The 23,246-nt window shown below is 42.2% G+C and overlaps 1 protein-coding gene across 2 annotated transcripts in view; it reads right to left on the bottom strand.

Moving 5' to 3' along the window:
• LOC126183295 (GTPase-activating protein and VPS9 domain-containing protein 1) overlaps nucleotides 1–23,246 on the bottom strand; it is a 303,063-nt gene that overhangs the window by 251,211 nt on the left and 28,606 nt on the right. For both annotated transcript variants that reach the window (XM_049925134.1, XM_049925135.1), the window contains exon 2: nucleotides 248–356. In XM_049925134.1, coding sequence (XP_049781091.1) covers nucleotides 248–356 — 109 coding nt within the window. The remainder of the gene's footprint in view (nucleotides 1–247; nucleotides 357–23,246) is intronic.

The raw sequence follows: 23,246 nt of genomic DNA, 5'->3' as shown, positions 1-23,246 counted from the left end.
ACCTGGCAGGACCGGCAATTGTATTGCCACAATCTGCTTGACTATCACCTTATCAGTGTCCCAACCAGTATCAGTATCAATACAGTATGTTCATAACAGCTAGATATAGGCTATTGTTAATTAGCTATTGGTAACTAAGTGATGCATGAGATTATTCAGAATATCCTGCCTGCTAAGAAACAGGTTTTATTTCATACATAATGGATCTTCAAGAAAATAGTTAAATAATAACAGCAATAAGACTCACATCTTCATTCAATGCCTGCAGGTGATGTTGTTCTGCAGCCACATACAGACGTTCTTGACAAAGCCTTCCAGATAAGTCCACTATGTCCCATCTTAATGAGCCCATTGCACTAGAACAAAGGAATTGAAAACATTGAAATTTACATGAAATTGTCACAACTGTTAATTACCAGCATTACAAGAATAATCAATGTTCAATTTGGTATACAATGTTATTACAAAAATTATGTGCACCAATCAAAAATTTCTCAGAATAACTACTGTGTTTTTAACAGCAAAACAATAGAATGTCATGCTTGCACAATTAAATGTTACTTCTTTGCGACCCTAAAACAGAAGGGGAATTAATTTATTCATAAACCATGCTGAAACACACACACAAAAATGAAGAATCCCATGTCATAAATATACCTCAAACAAAAAACGTTAATAGTGTACTCCAGGAAACGTGTAAATTAACACGTGAACCATCACACAGTTATCTGTCTGTTCATTATTGCAATGTTAATTTAAACACTCCCACCCTTGTCTGAACTAGGAAGTTCATGTTTATGATTCAGGCTGACTTATGACAATAGCTCTTAATTACACAGAGACACGCATAATACCACAACTCATGTGTCAGTGTCTCAATAACTTCATGGCAGTAACTTTTTGTTTATAAATGACTTACATATTTGTGTGTGTGTATTTTGCACACACAATTTATTCTCTTTGGGCTTTCCACTTCATTTCCTCGAGCTCACTCACACAACACACACACTGAATCTTAACTATTCACACATTTACTGTAAAGGCCACAAACTTCAATTATTTTCCCATTTTGTTAGGGATATCTTGTTTGTTCTATCTTCTTGTAATTATCATCTACATGTTGTTGTTCTCCAGCTTTAATTAATGCCAGCTCTAAGACTGTCTGCTGCCATCTCAGGTATGGTACAGATGATAAATTACGCTCAATATCAATCTAGGCAAAAAATCTGCATGCTGAACTAAAATTTTTAATTCCCACCATTAAGCAACCAGTCAAAATTTACATCATGGAGGATTGCCTCCCATCCTTCTCAGCAGTACTGTACTACCTTATCAGATTAAGTTGAAAGGTTAATGATTTTGAGGAACACATTTTCATCTTGCTCCTTATAAATTTAGAAACATTTGCTCTCATTACCAAAACTGAAGTAAATTTCTCTGCAGGTACATAGCATCTAAATCTCCACAGAGTACTCACCAGCTCCTAACACCAAAAGGGTAGCTGAAGACTGGGATGGATGCCTCAGAGGCAGTAGCAGGTACTGTGCTATCAACATGATCCACCCATACAAGGAAACTTTCTCAAATTTTCAAATATAATAACCAGTTTGGCTTCTTGAGCATCCATCAAGGTGGATTTCATTCTAGCATTGTTCCTCTTGGAAGACAGAGAGCTAATTTGGTGGTTGCTGAAAGGTACATTTTGACCACCTACCACTAAGCAGCACTAACTAGTGAAAAATGATGAGAGATCAATGGTAGAAAATGAAGGGGACTAGTACATGAATAACTGTCAAAAAATCGATTTTTTTAATTTTTACCTTAAAAAATTATCTGTAGATTTTTGAACAAGAAAAAAATTTACTTTAAGGAGACTGTTCTGAAGAAATGCCCAAAATTATAGGAATTTTTAAGTTCTGCTCACATGACACACAGACAGCTTTGTTAAAAACAGAATTTTGTTCTCACTTGCATTTTTTGTTTTTTTTTTTTTGTCTCTAATGTCTTAGTGGCACAAGATTATTAAGGAAGTAATTATGCAGTACGACTCAAAACACAATGGGAGATTTAACAGTTGTGTATGAGAACAGATACAAAAAACTGTTCTAGTAGGACAAATTTTTTTGAAAATACGTTTGCTGGATGCACTGCCATGTAATGATGGTGCAGCATTGAGGGTCAGTGTGATATAAATGATGGGAGTGCCTGGTACACTAAATATGCAAAGGGCTACAATTGCTATTGACAGCAGGAGACACTGAAGCAGAGAAATCAGTGTTGGCAGCCACAAAAGAAGCAGGAATAAGAAGTAGTCTGAAAAAGAAACAAGAGGGAGAAGAACAGCACAAACAAGAAATATGGGGCTCGGATGCATTAGTGTTGGGCAGGGTAGGTAGACCAACAAGCTTCAACTTTAAGTTAAATTTTCCAGACGTTCACTTTTTTTATTTTCTGGTACACATTGGTTAAAAACTATTTATGACAGAAGGCTGAAATTGAGTATTAATTTTAAAAGCCAACAGCCTCGGTTGCAAAGTTTACCTAGATTTACCCAGGTTTCAGTCAGGATAATCCAACCTTCTTCAGAATAAAAGTAACTATTGTTTGTCCATAGTGGACATCGTCAAGCTAAAACTACAAATCCATAAATTATCGTCAGACTGTAAAAACTTATCTGAAACTGACTCGGCCCCACTTCGTGAATGCGATGCGGCAGCCACGAGTGCTGTACTGGAACTCCGTCGCGAAGTGAGGCCTAGGCAGTTTCAGATAAGTTTTTACAGTCTGACGATAATTTATGGATTTGTAGTTTTAGCTTGACAATGTCCACTATGGAAAAACGGTAGTTACTTGTATTCTGAAGAAGGTTGGGTTATCCCGACTGAAACCTAGGTAAATCTAGGTAAACTTTGCAACTGAGGCTATTGGTTTTTAAAATTAAAATTAATATTTATACAGTTGCTGATAGGGCCGAGAAACGTTGAAAATATTTATGAAATTGTGTACATTGTCTTACAACATAGCTAACTTAAAAGTACACTATTCTTTATGACTTACATTTGAACATTAAAGACTTTTTAAAGAAAAATTATGTGCTAATTACTGAAATGTTTGATAATCATTATTAAAATGTTTTTGAATCATAATTTATGGCAGCAACATCTTTTAAAACGAATTATGGTCTACTTTAAACATAGTAGTATTAATAACTTTAAGAAAAAAATCAAACTTCCATTTTGTTTTTATTTTGAAATATGTGTACTCATTCTATGTACAAACAATTAACATGCTTCATTTCACTTGCAACACAAAATACAATTCAGAAAAAGGTGAGAGACCAAAAGCTCGGGTTCCTACATCAAATTGTTCCTAAAAGATCTGTTAGAAGATGGTAAGCATTACATGGGCTTACAACTCTTATTCTTGGAGCTACACTAGTTTGGAAAACTGACTACTTTTTCAAGTTCTCCCCCTCCCCCCCCCCCCCCCCCCCGCCTTACGTTCACAACCCAGTCTTCTAAAATGATTCCCAAGACTGCAAGCTTTCTAATCTAAAAATACTGATGGGTTATCTATGAACGGGCTCACAAATAAACTGTACATCAAAACACTTTTTACAGTGACGAAGAAAGGGTCATTCCCACTAAGTTCTTCCTGGCCTGACACCTACTGCCTCAGATGCAGGGGTGTCAAATAAGCATATTTAAATATCGGTATTTTAGACAGCCAAATTATTTTTAAGTGTGAAAATTTATCCCATTTTATTAATTTAGTAATTTCTGAAATTATATCGTATTTATCTTTGCAGCTAACCACTGGCTCACAGCGATAAGAAAGTGTGCCGTGTACCTCCACTAGCTTCCTTGGAACTTGTACACCCATGAAAACAATGCAACAATCACTGCTATGCATCAATCATTTCTCTCTGGCTTTCTGTGAGACAGGTCATCCACAGTCCAGTCACATTAATGTGACTGTCGCCAATGTCAATGTACAATAACCGTTCACAGATGGCAGGTGGCGGCGGCAGTGCTAGCAGTAGAAGGTAAATAAAGTGTGTTTGGGGGGGGGGGGGGGGTGCAGAAAACAGTGCATTCATTGTCGTAATGCAGAAATGGAGCAATTTATCAGCCATCCAAAGGAGCATGATCATTAGCTTCTGGATGAAATGTGGAAGCATTTACAAAATGCTAAAGTTTATAAACTGTTCACATGAAGCTGTGGTCAAAGTATACTGTGTATGGGAAAATCATGCTACTTAAACTCTGCTCCAAAGCAACTATGGTACACCATGAGCCATACATGACAGGAGTGAATGAAGGCTCAGGAGTTGTGTCTGGATGAATAGATGTTCAACTGTTAAGCAACTGACTGTTCAGATGAGAAAAGTGGCTACCAACAGTGTCTTCTCAACAAATGCTCAGTGAACATTGCTGCATATGGGCCTCCAAAGCAAACATGGTTCATGCATCCATGCTTACTGCTCTCCATCAGCGGTGAAGGCTGGAATTTGCACACCAATACTGCACCTGGACACCCACTGAGTGGCGACATGCAGCCTTTTCAGATGAATCATGTTTTATGTTCCATTGGACAGATGGCCACTGGTTCGTAGGAAGGGTCCAGGCTGGAGGAGGGAGTGTTACAGACTGGTGAATGCTTTTGTGGAATTCTCTGGGTGATCTTGTCATTCTGGAGGACACAATGAATCAGCCCAAGTATGAATCTATCCTTGGGGACCATGTCCATCCCTGTATGCAGTCTGTTTTTCCTTGGCATGATGGCATCTACAAGCACCACAATGCAACGTGTCACACAGCTCATAGTGAACTCACGTTGTTAGAAGAGCTCGACGACGAATTTACTATAGTCCACATGCCACCAAATTCCCGATTCCAAGAAAATTGAGAATCTATGGGACCACCTCGATCACGCTGTTTGTGCAATGGATGCTCAACTGAGAAACTTAGAAGACAGACAGAAAGTTACAACAAATATCCTTGAGGTTAGTAAGTTTGGCTTTGCCCAAGACGTTAAGTGCTAGAAGAATCTATATGACCCTGAAGCAACATTTCATAAGTCAGTACTAAAAAGTTAAAGTATACAGGATGCAAATAAAACTTTAGATTATTTGAGGTGTTCTCCTTTGAAACTTAATTCCATTCCAAATCACAGCAAGGCCTTATGTGGCAAATGTAAGCTATAAAAAGCAAAGCATGTCTTGGGGGAAGAAAGTGTACTGAGCATTAGATTACAGTGTTGAAGTTCCTGTCAGGGAGAATAAATTAGATGATGGAATTGTTAAGAAAGCCAAAGATTTTGATGCCATGATATTGTTAATGAAAGAGAAAGTGGCTACTCTAAGTGATCTGAAAAGAAAAAAAATAAATAAATCAAGTCCTAACTTTAGATACTCTCTCAGGCGAAAGAAAATAACATCAGAATTCAATGTCAGTGAGCATGAAGTACAGCAAGCTAGGAAACTGGAAACAGAAGTGGGTATTATGTCAATTTCTAAGCCCAAAAGAGGTAAAACAATCACTGATAAAGTTATCACTTGTCACTAATTTTTACCGAAATGATTAGCATACTCAAGTGTTATTAGGAGACAAATTAGCATTCAGAAAAATGTGTATATGCAAAAAAAAGAAATCCTTTGCAACCTAAGGCAACTATATTCTTGTTTGAAATAGGAGAGCCCACGCATTAACATTTGTATTTCTAAATTTTGTTCACTAAGACCAAACTGGTGTATTTCCTCTGGTTCTGCAGGCTCTCATTTGGTGTGTGTTTGTGGTATTCACCAAAATGTAAAAGTGCATTTGGAAGTGGAAAACATTAAAGAAACACAAAGAACTTATAAAAATTTATTGTATGTGACACCGAAAACTATGACTGCATATTTAATCACTGTGGTCATTGCCCCAGTGATGAGGAATTGTCATGTGACTAAACTGACTTGTCGGTAGCAAAATCACAGGCACTTAAACCACACTCATTTGCATCTAAGTCTCAGGTAAGATTCCGGAAAAGTTTGAAAGAAAATTTAACCTCAGAAAAGGCAATTCTGTTAATGAACTTTGCTGAAAACTACAGTTTTGTAATCCAGAATTATATCCAAAGTTATCACTGCACAACAAGCAGCTGTGCTAACCATCCTGTTTGTGTTTATGTGATAAATGAAGAAGTTTATGTGATAAATGAAGAAAGTAAATTGGTAATAGTAAACCACTGCTTTGCAGGTGATGGTATTTAGCATGATGTAGGATTTGTAAATGCTGCTCAGAAAGAAATGTTTGGCTAAACATTACCCACAAGTAAAGAAACTGCACTGTTTCACTGATGGAGGCAGCACTCAATATAAAAATAGGAAAACTTTAAATAATAGTGAGAACACAAAAGTTATTTTCTATTGACAAACATTTTTTTTTGTTACTAGCCATATTAAATCTGCGTGTGATGGAATTAAATCTGCGTGTGATGGATTGGGAGGAACTGTAAAACACGTATTGAGAAAAGCTAGTATTCAACTAGAGGATGTACAAATAACAACTGCATATACTGTTTACAATTTCTGCAAGGTTAATACTGACAATTTTTCCCCTTTCCCCCACCACTTTTTAGATGAAATCAATGTTGATTTCCTACACAAGAATCTCAAGAACAAATTTTTGACAACTTACACAATACCTGGCACCAGGAAATTTCACAATTACAAAACACTTTCCTGTGATTCACTAGAAATTAGAAGAGTAACTTGTTCTGAAAAGCCTTCCTTGATTTTTCCATTCTATGTAAATAATTCACAATGGAAATGTACATTTCCTCAACAAAACTCTCTTGCAGCAGCTATATACACTCCTGGAAATTGAAATAAGAACACCGTGAATTCATTTTCCCAGGAAGGGGAAACGTTATTGACACATTCCTGGGGTCAGATACATCACATGATCACACTGACAGAACCACAGACACATAGACACAGGCAACAGAGCATGCACAATGTCGGCACTAGTACAGTGTATATCCACCTTTCGCAGCAATGCAGGCTGCTATTCTCCCATGGAGACGATCGTAGAGATGCTGGATGTAGTCCTGTGGAACGGCTTGCCATGCCATTTCCACCTGGCGCCTCAGTTGGACTAGCGTTCGTGCTGGACGTGCAGACCGCGTGAGACGACGCTTCATCCAGTCCCAAACATGCTCAATGGGGGACAGATCCGGAGATCTTGCTGGCCAGGGTAGTTGACTTACACCTTCTAGAGCACGTTGGGTGGTACGGGATACATGCGGACGTGCATTGTCCTGTTGGAACAGCAAGTTCCCTTGCCGGTCTAGGAATGGTAGAACGATGGGTTCGATGACGGTTTGGATGTACCGTGCACTATTCAGTGTCCCCTCGACGATCACCAGTGGTGTACGGCCAGTGTAGGAGATCGCTCCCCACACCATGATGCCGGATGTTGGCCCTGTGTGCCTCGGTCGTATGCAGTCCTGATTGTGGCGCTCACCTGCACGGCGCCAAACACGCATACGACCATCATTGGCACCAAGGCAGAAGCGACTCTCATCGCTGAAGACGACACGTCTCCATTCGTCCCTCCATTCACGCCTGTCGCGACACCACTGGAGGCGGGCTGCACGATGTTGGGGCGTGAGCGGAAGACGGCCTAACGGTGTGCAGGACCGTAGCCCAGCTTCATGGAGACGGTTGCGAATGGTCCTCGCTGATACCCCAGGAGCAACAGTGTCCCTAATTTGCTGGGAAGTGGCGGTGCGGTCCCCTACGGCACTGCGTAGGATCCTACGGTCTTGGCGTGCATCTGTGCGTCGCTGCGGTCCAGTCCCAGGTCGACGGGTACGTGCACCTTCCGCCGACCACTGGCGACAACATCGATGTACTGTGGAGACCTCACGCCCCACGTGTTGAGCAATTCGGCGGTACGTCCACCCGGCCTCCCGCATGCCCACTATACGCCCTCGCTCAAAGTCCGCCAACTGCACATACGGTTCACGTCCACGCTGTCGCGGCATGCTACCAGTGTTAAAGACTGCGATGGAGCTCCGTATGCCACGGCAAACTGGCTGACACTGACGGCGGCGGTGCACAAATGCTGCGCAGCTAGCGCCATTCGACGGCCAACACCGCGGTTCCTGGTGTGTCCGCTGTGCCGTGCGTGTGATCATTGCTTGTAAAGCCCTCTCGCAGTGTCCGGAGCAAGTATGGTGGGTCTGACACACCGGTGTCAATGTGTTCTTTTTTCCATTTCCAGGAGTGTATTTTGCTTATTTAAGAAATCATTGTTAGGGGCCATAACAACTTAAGTTCATTTTCTATATTCCCAGAAGTCAAGCACAGATATTTAAGATTTCTTTCCCATTAAAAATACACACTTTTTCTGGTATTTGGGAAAAAAAATTATAGTGAAGTGTTGAAAATAAACTAAGTTGTGCTTTACCCCCTCCAGTAATGCAATCCAAATGGGAAGCTTCAGCCATGGCATTTACATATGCTATTTAAAAACTTCACCATTTTTTCCTCTTCAAAAACTACATGAAATATGTCAAAGGAGCTTTACAATTGTTATTACTAAACAAAAGTAACAATTAAAAAGGGTTTCGTAAAATTCTTAGGTAGTGGGTGTCAGGCCTGAATGAACTTACTTGTCATGACCCTTTTCTCCTCATAGTAAAACATTTGATTTAAAACTTATTTGCGTGTCCATTCAGAGAATACTACTGCGTAAGTATTTCTGTAGGTAAATATCACTTTGAATGGACATTCTCATAGAACCAAATAATCAGAACATCACTACATTGAAAATTCAATACAAAAAGAAGTTTTAGGCCAAGCCAGAAAAATTTGCACAAATTCTTGTATTATACAAGCAAATTTTAATGAAAATCTAAAATGGTGGGTGATATGACCTGGGTGATTTGACACAGAATGACCCTTTATGATGCACATGCAATGATATGGAAATTTTTTGTAAGTTGGTTTTGAGTGAGAGGGGTGGGTTTTTTTCATTATGGCTTTAGGGCGCAAAACTGCTACAGTCATTAGCGCACAGTCTGTGGCATAGGTAAAATAAATAAATAAATAAAATTGGAAATCAGCAGCAATGGGAGCGAAACTCAAAAAGTGGGGAAACAAAAAAACAGAATGAAATCTTAGAAATAACTATAGAGGGGAGGTTGTTTTCCCCAAAAAGAGCTTCAAATGACCGACATCATCTCACTGACACTAATAAACTCGAGGAAGCAATTGGTGGAGGGCACGTCATCTGCTAAAATGGAAGATACATCAGGCGATAGCTGTAGACGGGCCCGTAGCAAAGTAAAATAGGGGCACTCAAGCAAAAGGTGTCTCACCGTCCACAGTCGAGAGCAGTGGAGACAAAGCAGGGGAGGATCGCTACTTAAAAGATGTCGATGGCTAAAAACACAGTGCCCTATCCGGAGTCTAGTTAAAATTACCTCCTCCAGACGACTAGTTCGGGAGGAAGAGGTCCAAGCACAGGGAAGAGCTTTCACACCCCGCAATTTATTATTGGGAAGTGCAGACCAATGTGCATGCCATAAAAGAGCAACACGATGACATGAGACACTCCGCAGATCGGCGAAGGGAATCATGCGAATAGCTGGCCGAAGAAGAGAGACTGCAGCCTTGGTCGCTATATCAGCCACCTCGTTTCCATGGATACCAACATGTCCTGGGATCCAGAGGAATCCCACAGAGATGCCCCCCAAGTGGAGCAAGTGGAGGCAGTCCTGAATCTGGTGGACCAGAGGGTGGACAGGGTAAAGAGCTTGGAGAGCGAGAAGAGAGCTGAACGAATCTGAGCATATAATATACTGTATCCGCTGATAGCAACGGATGTGTTGGACAGCCTGGAGAACAGCGTAAAGCTTCCCAGTAAAAACCGAACACTGGTCAAGAAGCCGAAATTGATTAGGAGTGTTGCCAAAAATATAGACACTCCCAACACCAAATGATGTTTTTGAGCTGTCAGTGTAAATAAATGTGGCATCCTTCATTTGTGCGCACAGAGCAGCAAATGCCCGACGATAAACGAGAGAAGGGGTACCTACCTTGGGAAGCTGACAAAGGTCACGGGGCTGGCAGGTACGAGGGCGGGGCCAAGACAGTGCTGTACCCCCAGTTGTCAAGAAAGTTTTAGGAAAGTGGAAGGAAAGAGAATGTAATATTTGATGGAAGCGAACACCCGGTGGTAGTAGAGAGGAAGGGCAGCCTACATACCCTAAATCCAAGGGGGCGTCAAAAAAAAGGTCATGGGCCGGATTAGCAGGCATGGAAGACAGATGGCTAGCATAACGACTCAGAAGGACAGCTCGCCAATTGGACAGTCTAGGGTCAGCAGTCTCAGCATAAAGGCTCTACTCAAGGCTGGTGTAAAAGGCTTCAAACGCTGAACGCAATCCACGGTGGTGGACAGAGTCAAGACGCCGAAGAATAGACGGCCGAGCAGAGGAGTAAACTAGTCCAATTTCAAGCGTACTAAGGCGTGATAGAGGTGGAGAAGGACCACTCCGTATTCAGTATTCTGAACACGGAGGGTGTTGATGGATCGAAGACAGTGAGCCGAATGATAGGAAACGTGGGAGGACCAGCACAGTTTTCTGTCAAACATGAGACCCAAGAATTTAGCGACGTCCGTGAACGGAAGGTCGACAGGGCCTATATGAAGGGAAGGTGGAAGAAACTCTGTACGACGCCAAAAACTGACAAAAACAGTCTTACTGGGAGAAATGCGGAAGCTGGTTTCGATGCTCCAAGAGTGGAGGCGATTGAGACATCCTTTAAGATGTCGTTCAAGAAGGCTGGTCCGTTGAGAGCTGTAGTAGATCGCAAAATCGTCCACAAAGAGGGAGCCCGAGACATCGGGAAGGAGACAATCCATAATTGGATTTATGGTGATGGTAAACAGTACAACACTAAGCATGGAGTCGTGGGGTACCCCGTTTTATTGGGAGAAAGTACAGGAGAGAGTAGTGTTCACCCGCACTTTAAATGTGCGCTCTGCCATAAATTCGTGAATAAAAAGGGGCAGCCAACCTTAAAAGCCCCAAGAGAACAGTGTGCGGAGGATGCCTGTCCTCCAACAGGTATCGTACGCTCTCTCCAGATCAAAAAATATTGCTACCGTTTGCCGTTTCCTCAGAAAATTGTTCATTATATAAGTGGAGAGAGCAACAAGATGGTCAACTGCAGAACAATGCTTTCGGAAGCCGCATTGGGCAGGTGTTAAAAGGCTTCGGGACTACCAGCCACCAGGCTAAACGGCAATTCACCATACACTCCAAAACCTTACATACACTACTCGTGAGAGAAATGGGGTGATAGCTAGAAGGAAGATGTTTGTCCTTGCCAAGTTTTGGAACAGAAACAACGATAGCTTCTCGCCATCTTCTGGGAAAAGTACTGTTGCTCCAAATTCGATTATAAAGGCAAAGGAGGCAACGCAACTACGGTATGATAAATACGGCAACATTTGGATGTGGGTACCATCTGGTCCTGGGGCAGAAGAGTGAGAAGAAGAGAGTGCGTGTTGGAGTTCCCGCATGGAGAAAACAATATTATAGCTTTCACTGTTTTGAGAGGAGAAAGTAAGAGGTTGCACTTCCGCTGCACGTTTCTTCGGGAGAAATGCTGGCGGGTAATTTGAAGAGCTCGAAATTTCAGCAAAGTGTTGACCCAATGAGTTAGAAATTGCGATGGCATCCACTTAGGTATGATGCGTGACAGTGAACCCAGAAATCAAGCAGAAACTAAGCGCGCCAGTTAACCGTCGAATGTGACTCCAAACTTCTGAGGGGGGAGTGAAGGTGTTACAAGAGCTAGTAAAGAAGTCCCAGCTTGCCTTCTTGCTATCGCGGATGACACAACAGCATCGAAACTTCTGAGGGGGGAGTGAAGGTGTTACAAGAGCTAGTAAAGAAGTCCCAGCTTGCCTTCTTGCTATCGCGGATGATGCAACAGCGTCGCAAACGTAACTGCTTATAGCGGATACAGTTGGCCAAAGTTGGATGGTGGCAGAAAACGCGTAGAGCACAGCACCGCTCACGTATTGCGTCATGGCACGCATTGTTCCACCAAGGAACTGGGGGGCGCCAGGACAAATTGGAGGTGCAAGGTATTGAACGTTCCATGGCTGTAAGAATAACTTCTGTAACTTGAGTGACCTGATCGTTGATGCTAGGAAAGTGACGGTCATCAAATGTCGCTAGAGACGAAAAAAGTGTCCAATCGGCTTGGGCAAACTTCCAGTGTCTTGGGCGCATAGGTGGCAGTTGTAGCTGAAAATGAAGGACACATGGAAAATGGTCACTCGAGTGCGTATCAGCAAGAGCATACAATTCAAAGCACCGAGCTAGCTGAACAGTACTGACCGAAAGGTCCAAATGAGAGAAATTCGTCGTGGAGGCAGATAAAAATGTAGGTTCCCCAGTGTTGAGACAAAGAAGATCCGCTTGGTGGAAGACGTCAATCAATAGGGAGCCTCGCGGACAAGGACACGGAGATCCCCAAAGCGGGTGGTGGGCATTGAAGTCCCCAACCAGCAAACAGGGGGGCGGGAGTTGACCAAGGGGATGAAGGAGATCAGCTCTTGCCATCAGTGTGGACGATGGAATGTATATGGTACAAAGAGAGAAGGTGTATCCAGAAAGGGAAAGACTGACAGCAACAGCTTGGAAGGAACTGTTTAAGGGGATTGGGTGATAATGGGCAGTATCATGGAGAAGAATCGTAAGTCCCCCCCTCCCCCCCCCCCCCCCATGTGCTGGAGTGCCATCAACAGAGGGGAGATCAAACCGGACTGACTGAAAATGAAGGAAAACAAAGCAATTGTGGGGACGCAGCTTTGTTTCCTGAAGACAGAAGATGACCGGCGAGTAGGATCGTAAGGGGATCAACAATTCATTCTGACTGGCTCTAATGCCACAGATATTCCAATGGATAATTGACATAGGGTGGACAGAAAAGGGAAGAATTTTACCACGGTTGCTCTAAACTCGACTGCTGAGAGCTGGCAGCCGACAGCGTGGAACGGCATTCAGCCAAAGGCAGAAGATCCTGATCCATAGGTTGTTCGGGGGCAGCTCCTGTCACCAGCGATCGGCTGCCAGCAGTGCGCCTTGGCGACACGGAAGACGGCCGAGGGTGGTTACCGCCAGGTGGCGCTGTAGTTGAGACACGCTGTAGCGGAGGAGGAGAGGAACTTGGTTTCTTATGAGCCTTCTTGGAAATAGGATGTTGAGATGAGGGAGGAATCGATGGTTGTGAAGTCGGGGTACATAAAAAATCTTCGCGAGTATGCTCTTTTTCCGAAGTCCGGGTGTCTGATTTTGGGGCTCGTGATTTAGCAGAAGCCAATGAAGGGTGAACCGTACAGAGAGCAGGTGATAGTGGGGAGGTTGAACAGGTGATCTTTGCACTGGCCGATCTGACGACCGTGGCACTAAAGGTGAGATCACAAGTCTGCATGACTGCCTCGTTAGTAGGCCAAGGAGATGCAAGGACAGTGCTATATTTACCTGCTGGAGGCACAGTGGGCTTTCGACTGGCGAATAACTTACGAGCAGCAAATGTAGACACCTTTTCCTTCACTCTGATTTCCTGAATAAGCCATTCATCTTTGAAAATACGGCAATCTCTAGAGGAAGCAGAGTGGTCACCCATACAGTTGATGCAATGAGGGGATGGAGGTGGACAAGCACCCTCATGGGCCTCCTTGCCACATATAACGCATTTGGCCAGATTGGAACACGACTGGCTGGTATGATTAAACTGCTGACACCAATAGCAACTCGTAGGGTTGGGAATGTAAGGGCGAACTTTAATGTTCGATGGAAGTTGAACTCTGTCAAATGTCAAGAAGATAGTACGGGTTGGAACCAAGTCCGTGCCAATCCTTTTCATTACTCGATGTAAAGCTGTTACGCCCTGGTCAGAAAGGTAGTTTTGAATTTCCTCGTTGGACAATCTGTTGAGTGAGCATGTATAAACCACCCCTCGTGATGAATTTAAAGTGCTGTGCACTTCCACCTTGACAGGGAAGGTCTGTAGCAGTGAGGTTCGCACCAATTTTTGTGCCTGGAGGGCACTGACTGTTTCTAACAAAAAGGTGCCATTTTGTAATCAGGAACAAGGCTTTACAGGACCTGCAATTGTGCCGACACCTTTCTGAATAATGAAAGGGTTGACTGTGGAGAAGTCTTGACCTTCGTCCGATCGAGAAACTACAATGAACTGTGGCAAGGATGGAAGAATTGTCTGTGGCTGAGTCTCATTTAACTTTAACTTGTGAGCAGAAATTGTAGACATAGAGGAAACCATTGCGGAAGTATCCCCCATGATTACCGGCGTCTCCAATGGCGCGCGCGCTCCTTCCTTGTGGGGGCCCTCTCTGAAGGCACTCCCGCCTAGGTAATTGTTCACACCTCAGGTCACACCTCCTGAGAAACGGACGGAGGGACCAATCGGCACAAGAAAAGAGTTGTGGATCCCCTTGGGGTAGGGGTGAGGGTAAGGGACTGTCTACATAATGTACAAAGATAGCCCTTTCACCTTTAGCTTTCTCCTCACTGAGGGCTTCCTAACAGTGGAGCTATTTTTATTTGGCACAACCACCATAATTTTTAAATTTTCTATCTTTGAAACAAATATGTGGATACTGCATACACTACCTCAATAGCATCCAAGCAACTATTAATGGACATTGGTATGAGGATACTTTCAGTGAGGTGCCTAAATGTCTATGGAGGGATTGTAGCCCATTCTTCCTCAACAGCCAAAACTACAGGAGGTAGTGGTGTTGGAGGTTGGTGTCTGGAGCAAAGTCAACATTTTAACTCATTCCAAAGATGGTGCACTCTGGTGTGACCAACTCTAGGCCTTCAACCATGTTCAAGACTTTAAGCAGCATCTGAAGAATGTAGTTGTCCATAAACCACTGCTTCACAGATGCTGCTTTACAATGGGGTATACTGTGATGCTGGACAAGTCATATCCTACTAAATGTTCCTCAACTGTATGCATTACGTAATGCTGTATAATGTGTTTTTACCCTTCTGCATTTAGCATTTTCTTGAGCACAATAAGGTGCCCTAACCACAAAAAGTAACCCCATACCATATCATACCATACCATACCATACCATACCATACCATACCATCACCTCTTCCATACTTCACGCTGGCACTACGCCCAATTACAAACAACATTTTTCAGGCATTTACCAAACTCAGACCCTTCCATCGGATTGCCACAGGATATGGTGTCATTCACCACTCCAAATCACTTGTTTCCAGTTACCCACTGTCCAGGCATCACTCTTTACACCACCTCTAGCGTTCCTTAGCACCAACTACAGAAATGTGTAGCTTATGAAGATCTGCTTGACCATTGTAGCCCATTCACTTAACTCCCTATTGTGCGATAGACAGCACTACAATATTGTTTATGTACAAGTTTGGCACTGCTCGGGCTTGAAAAGTCACTTGATAGACATATAGAATGCATACCCTGGTGGAAGGAGGGAGGCATCATGACTCTAGGCCAGGTCATGGCAATTGGCTTCAAGCCAAGTTCTGGAGTGTTATTGACTGTGGAGCAAGAGCAGCAAGGCACACCAGCAGTTGACAATGCCAATGTCCTATCGGTCAGTGAACATTTCAGAATGTGTGGTTCGCTGGTGGTGTGTGGGCAGCTGTAGCTGTGATTTCTGACATTTTGGACACAGTATCTTATTGCAAGAGCCGCTAATAAATCTATTTAGCATGTGCCTAACGAGGCAGTTCTTTTACCAAGTACTGTATGATAATGTCTGATAAATTATTGAAACAAATGAAAAAAAATGTTGTTACTGGTAACTCAATCAGTCGATCCTATCCTTTCATTGTAATGCCCAGCACCACAAAAACAATGATAGCAGAGCATGCTTCATTGACTGATTTGTGTTGCATTGTAAGTCAATTATACGTGGCTGCTAAACTGGCTTTATTTTTCAGAATTCCTGGTGATGTGAAAGACCCAGCTTTTCTCCATTGAGGGGATTACTGGTTACGAATTACAACAAAGGAAGATAGAACCAAAAGGCACTGTTTGGGATCTAGTTGAGAAAGTATACCACAATAGCCACTTGCCTGTTGTAAAATTGATTACCAAGCCAACCCAGGCAGGTTTCATTGCTGCCACAATTTGTGCTGCCTTCAAGGAAATTTTAAAAGTTACTGAATTGGAGAGAGGTTGTACTCTTCATCAAGTATGAAGTTTACATGCACAGTTTAATGATTATTATTAGACAGAATGGGTGACCTGGTTGATATGGATGGAAACCAGGAGCAATGTTTAGAAACCTATAGCAAAACCAATAGTGAATGGTTTCAGGCTTATAAGATGAAGTTAAATGAATCTGGAAATGAAGCCAACCAGAAAGATCGAAGCTGTGATGGCAAGCAAGTGACCTTTCAAAGTCTATTCCCAAAAATTCAGAATCCATTACAGGAGTTTCTGAGTGAATACACAGATTTATCTCTGAATTCAGCAGACCTGATAGTTAAGTGGAACTTCTGAACAGAGTGTGGACTATGGAAATGAGAGATTTGGAAGTATTAAGGTTGATAGCAGTAAAGGTGAGGGATGGGTTACTTGAAGAGGTATTACAGGTCATAGAGGAAAATAGGTCAGAGGAAAATAACACCTTAAAGCAATTTCTGGCTATAATTTGCAGAATGATTCCTCCCAGAGTGCTTCAACAGTTAGTGAATAATCAATATGGTCATGAACAAGGAACTCAGGAATCAATGGTAAACTACACAGACTGCATTAAAAAAAAAAAAAAAAAAAAAAAAAAAAAAAAAAAAAAAAAAAAAAAAAAAAAAAAAGTCTGGCAGCTTCAGACCTCTCTCATAGTGAAGAACAAGTAGTATGTCTTTATTTTGTGTGTGCTGACACCTGACAGTGGATAAGAGCTGTATTCTATAGTGTCCCCAAAACTCTAGCTCAATTACAAGAAGAAATCTGTGAAATTCAGGCTATTGAAACCATGGATTCATGACGGAATTGACAGGCAAGAAAGGAAGGTCATCCAAATAACAGAAGATTGAATGGGGGAAGGAGAGGGCAGGTTTCCAGCATGGAAATTAGGGAGAAAAGTATGTAATTCACAAGAAAACCAAGAGAAAAGCTATCAAAAAATAATCTGTTGGAACTGTGGAGATTCGGAGCATGAGAAGATGGAATGTGCATGGGAAAAGGGCAAAAGACAAGAATTATTACAGTTACAGCCCAGGAATGGTAAATTAATTAGCCCTGTTAAAGATAATGGACCACCATCTTTGCCATTTGTTTGTGCTTCACTGGACAATAAACCAATGTATGTGCTGCTTGACTTGGGTGGTACTATTTCTGCCATCAATTACCAATGGTTTCTTGCTAATCAGGAAGTTTGTAAGTGGGGAAGGTAACAGCTAGATGCTGGATAATATTTTGCTGCGGATAAATCTAGCGTGAATTTTAAGATATATTACAGGTCAAGGTGCGTGTAAGGTCGGTTTAAGAGTGGTAGAAAACTTAGCAACCATTTTTATTTTGGGTGCCAATTTTACTGCTCAAGTTGGGTTTTCAATGTAATCCACAAGTTCATTTTTGATTTTGCCAGCATGGGCCAAGAGGTATGCTCATGTTTGCTTATGATAAACCTAGAACTGGAGCAACTAGTATGACAGACCCAGATTCTGTAAACAAGTAATTATCATTTTTAGATGAATTTGTTTAAATGTAGATCAAGGTAGTTTGTGCAGAAATCCCATGTGTCTTAACGCAAGAATTTGGTGTCATCAATTTGTCAGAATATTGGAATGAGCTGACTTATGATGCCCCAGTTAAGAAAGCCCCATGTAGGTTGTCACCGCCAAGATGAAGAAATCAAAGGAGCTAGTGGAATAATATATTAAAACAGTAATTCAGCTGTCAAAATCTCCTTACACTCCTAGTTCCAAAATGTAATGGAGAGTACTGCTCAGTGGTTGACTACGGGGAAGTGCACAAAAAAGTTGTTAAGCTCTGTTGCACTGCCCGATCTGCTCCTACTTTGGTTGGTTTAAGAGAGCTGATACCTTCACTACCCTTGCCCTCAATCAAGTACGTGGTGAGATATCACTAGATGACGGTTCAAACCTTCTTACGGCATTTGTAACTAAATGGGACATTTTTGAATTCAACTGTGTCGTCTTTGGTTTAGCAAAAACTGCAGTGGTGCTCTCTCAGTTAACTAACATTTTTCTGACATTCAATATTAATACATCCATCACTATCTTGACGACTTAGTGATATACAGTACGTCTATTCAAGACCATATACACTTACTTGAAAAGAGTCATGAGATATCTCCTAATATTGTGTCAGACCTCCTTTTGCCCTATGTGCAGCAACTCGGTGTTGCATGGACTAAACAGTCATTGGAAGTCCCCAGCAGAAATACTGAGCCATGTTGCCTCTACAGCCGTCTGTAATTGTGAGAAAGTGTTGTCGGTGCGTGATGTGTATAAACTGACCTCTCGATTATGTCCCATAAATGTTTCATGGGATTTATGTCGTGCAATATGGGTCACCAAATCATTTACTTGAATTGTCCAGAATGTTCTTCACCCAATCGTGAATAATTGTGGCCGGTGACATGTTTGGGAACGAAGTCCATGAATGGCTGCAAATGATCCCAAGTAGCCGAACATAACCTTTTCGTCAATAATAGGTTTAGTTAGACAAGAAGACCCAGTCCATTCAATATAAACACAGCCCACACTATTATGGAGCCATCACCAGCTTGCACAGTGCCTCACTGACAACTTCAATCCACGGCTTCGTGGGGGTCTGCTCCACTGTGGAACCCAACTTTCAGCTCTTACCAACTGAAATTGGGACTCATCTGACCAGGCCACTGTTTACCAGTTGTCTAGGATCCAACAGATAATGGTCATGAGCCCAGGAGAAGCGTTGCAGGCGATTTAGTGCTGTTATCAAAGGCAGTATGTGACAAGGGTAGCATTATAATATTGCTAATGTTAGAAAGTTGGCACGGCTTGGGCTCTACGAGTCACTTGGCAGGCACAGAGTACGCACCCTATGGCAGAAGAAGAGAGGTGTCGCAGCTCCGAGCTATGTCGTGGCAGCTGGCTTTGAGCAGAGGTATGGAGTGTTGCTGACTGCGGAGTGCGAGCAGCAAGATGTGTTGGCTGTACACCAACCTTTGTCCTGTGGATCAGAGTACATACTACGCATTTTGGAATGTGTGGCTTGCAGGTCTTGTGTGGGCAGTTGTAGCTGTAATTTCTGACATGGACACAGTACCATATTGCAAGAGCTACCAGTAAATTTATTTAGCATGTGTCTAGAGAGGCAGTTCTTCAACCAGGTACTGTGCACTGATGTCTGATAATTCTGCCTTTGTTTCATGACAGTGATTGTATTGGCCAGGTTACATGCCACAGGTTGCTTTGCATGTTAATGCATGCAGGCTTTCAGAATCAGTTTTCTTTTCTTTTCGCTAATTAGAGTGAAGCTGTAACATGTTGTCGCGCCTTGTGGCTGATTGTGAGCACTGAAGCAATCATTCCACTGATGCACCAGGTTGAAGATAATCATGTCCTGTTGTATGAAGAAGTCCATAACTACCTGCTGCACATCTTCAAGCAGCTGCAATCAGCAACCCTTCAAGGCCTTTTTTAAGGGGCCGAAGGCTTGATAATTGCATGGGGAAAGATCAGAACTATAAGGTGGATGTTAAAATGTCTCCCACTCGGGTTGGTGTAACTTCTGTGTTATGACATTTGTGATGTGGGAATAACATCGCCATAGTTCAAATTTCTGGATTTACTGCAAGCACATCAGAAAGACACAAATTCCATACTAATCACTTGCCTACATGTTGGTGCTTATATACTTGCATCAGAGTTGCACTACACTGCATATACGCTTCAGCATCACCCACAAATGGAGACTTGTTGATCGCCCCTTATATACAGGGTGTTAGAAAAAGGTATGGCCAAACTTTCAGGAAACATTCCTCACACACAAATAAAGAAAAGATGTTATGCGGATATGTGTCAGGAAACGCTTAATTTCCATGTTAGAGCTCATTTTAGTTTAGTCAGTATGTACTGTACTTCCTCGATTCACCGCCAGTTGGCCCAATTGAAGGAAGGTAATGTTGACTTCGGTGCCTTTACAAGTACGACACAACATGTGGTTCATGCACGATGGAGCTCCTGCACATTTCAGTCGAAGTGTTCGTACTCTTCTCAACAACAGATTCGGTGACCGATGGATTGGTAGAGGCGGACCAATTCCATGGCCTCCACACTCTCCTGACCTCAACCCTCTTGACTTTCATTTATGGGGGCATTTGAAAGCTCTTGTCTACGCAACCCCGGTACCAAATGTAGAGACTCTTCGTGCTCGTATTGTGGATGGCTGTGATACAATATGCCATTCTCCAGGGCTGCATCAGCGCATCAGGGATTCCATGCGACGGAGGGTGGATGCATGTATCCTCGCTAACGGAGGACGTTTTGAACATTTCCTGTAACAAAGTATTTGAAGTCACGCTGGTACATTCTGTTGCTGTGTGTTTCCATTCCATGATTAATGTGATTTGAAGAGAAGTAATAAAATGAGCTCTAACATGGAAAGTAAGCGTTTCCGGACACATGTCCGCATAACATATTTTCTTTCTTTGTGTGTGAGGAATGTTTCCTGAAAGTTTGGCCGTACCTTTTTGTAACACCCTGTATAGGGGGATGAGGATTGCTTGTTTACCAGTTCACATGTATAATAGAACCAGCTGGACGTTAATAGCAGCCAACCCAGGGCAATTTTGCCTAAAATTCCCACCAGGAGCCATTGATGGTCTTCCGAAAAGGGAAGCTAGTGTCTTAATTTTTAAAACTGAGTCAGTTTTGTAATTATTCTGAAGATCTGTTTTAAATGCAACATTATTTAGGGAACTTGATTTTACAGTTGTTGATGTGCCCCTCTTGTTTCTGTTACAAGACATACCTGTTATTACTTTAAGTACATGATATGTATTCACAGTGGCGAATACGAACAACCATCATCTGTATAAGGGAGTGATGAAAATGAAAATCTGTGGCGGACAGGGGCCTGAACCCTGATTTCCCACTTTATTTTAGCAGTCGCCTTAATCGCTTTCACTGTCTGTGCATGACTCACAGCCAGACCCAAACTTCCACATGTTGCCATTACTGCATCACAAGCTGTACTCGCGTACACACTATATAATTCCTGTACATTTTAATTGTAAATTGCTGCCTGGTATCACTGAATAAATATGATATTGCTGTGCCTGCGTAGTTCAGAAAGAACTTTGCACCATTGTTCTAAATAACACCGGCAGTGCAATATCGTATTACTGCAATTTTAATCCGTTTGCTTATTGAGCTTGAGACTTGAAGGCATTTTACTGTGTGGTCCAAACTGTGATTTGCTGAAGTTTGATGGTTTCTTATGTAAATGAGTGTGCAAAATTGCATTACTGGTAACTGAATCAGTTCATCCTATCCTTTCATCCTAATGTCTAGTACTGCCACACTATGCACAGTCATTGTGATAGGTGAAATGCTGGTGGCACTTTGGAATTCATGGGTGTTTCCTTTTGTTGATTCCATGTAATTTTTTAGAACCGTCCTCTGATATACTTGATAATCCCCATCCATCAGCACATGTGGCCTGCCTGGTCTTTGTCTGTGATAGTCTCTTACCATTTCCACTTCACAATCACGTCATCAACAGTCAACATGGCCAGCTTCAGAAGGGTTGAAATGTCCCTGATGAATTTATTACTCAGGCGACATCCCACAACTAAATTATTTTCGCACTCGCTGAGCTCTTCCAACTGACTCTGTCTACTGCTACTGGTTTTCTACTGACAACACAATACTCTCCACCTCCTTTTATGCTGATGAGTCCATTTCTAATGATCCCAAGAGGGCAGTTCCACATTACATAGGGATGTCTGGTTAATTTTGATCAGAGAGTGTATATTGAAACTGATTCGGTCTGCGTATCTCCTGAACCTATGTTTATTCCATTGGAGTGAGTGGAGCCATCTCACCATTAAAAGATTTCCTTCCCTTATACAGGGTGTTACAAAAAGGTACGGCCAAACTTTCAAGAAACATTCCTCACACACAAATAAAGAAAAGATGTTATGCGGACTTGTGTCCGGAAACGCTTAATTTCCATGTTAGAGCTCATTTTAGTTTCGTCAGTATGTACGTTATCATGATTTCATACGGGATACTCTACCTGTGCTGCTAGAACATGTGCCTTTACAAGTACGACACAACATGTGGTTCATGCACAATGGAGTTCCTGCACATTTCAGTTGAAGTGTTCGTACTCTTCTCAACAACAGATTCGGTGACCGATGGATTGGTAGAGGCGGACATCTTGACTTTCATTTATGGGGGCATTTGAAAGCTCTTGTCTACGCAACCCCGGTACCAAATGTAGAGACTCTTCGTGCTCGTATTGTGGACGGCTGTGATACAATATGCCACTCTCCAGGGCTGCATCAGTGCATCAGGGATTCCATGCGATGGAGGGTGGATGCATGTATCCTCGCTAACGGAGGACATTTTGAACATTTCCTGTAACAAAGTGTTCGAAGTCACGCTGGTACGTTCTGTTGCTGTGTGTTTCCATTCCATGATTAATGTGATTTGAAAGAAGTAATAAAATGAGCTCTAACATGGAAAGTAAGCATTCCCGGACACATGTCCACATAATATATTTTCTTTCTTTATGTGTGATGAATGTTTCCTGAAAGTTTGGCCATATCTTTTTGTAACACCCTGTATTTCAATCAAGATGAAGATCCTGGAACAACGAAACATAGTTGATGGGCTGTAGGGCTAGACAGTCCCACAGTTTCTGCTGGAGGAGGAGCAAATCACAATTTGAATGTTTTGACCAACTGAATCAATTTTTCTTTATTTCCTATTTTTCCCTTAAGGGGCTCCGGAACGCCCTACACTTGCAATGTTAAAATAACGCTTATAAATTACATCTTTCCTCACAAAGTATTTGAGGTAGGAAGTTGAACTTTTTACAGATTATTTATTGGAATATGGGCTACAACTTAACACAGGGATTTTACAAAATTTTAGTTCAGTTATTAAAGATGATTTTTTTTCAATTGTAA

This window comes from Schistocerca cancellata, chromosome 4 (assembly GCF_023864275.1).
Source record: "Schistocerca cancellata isolate TAMUIC-IGC-003103 chromosome 4, iqSchCanc2.1, whole genome shotgun sequence".
Classification (NCBI taxonomy): Eukaryota; Metazoa; Arthropoda; class Insecta; order Orthoptera; family Acrididae; genus Schistocerca; species Schistocerca cancellata.
Note: the sequence above shows the minus strand (reverse complement) of the source record. Positions and strands in the feature narration are given on the sequence as shown.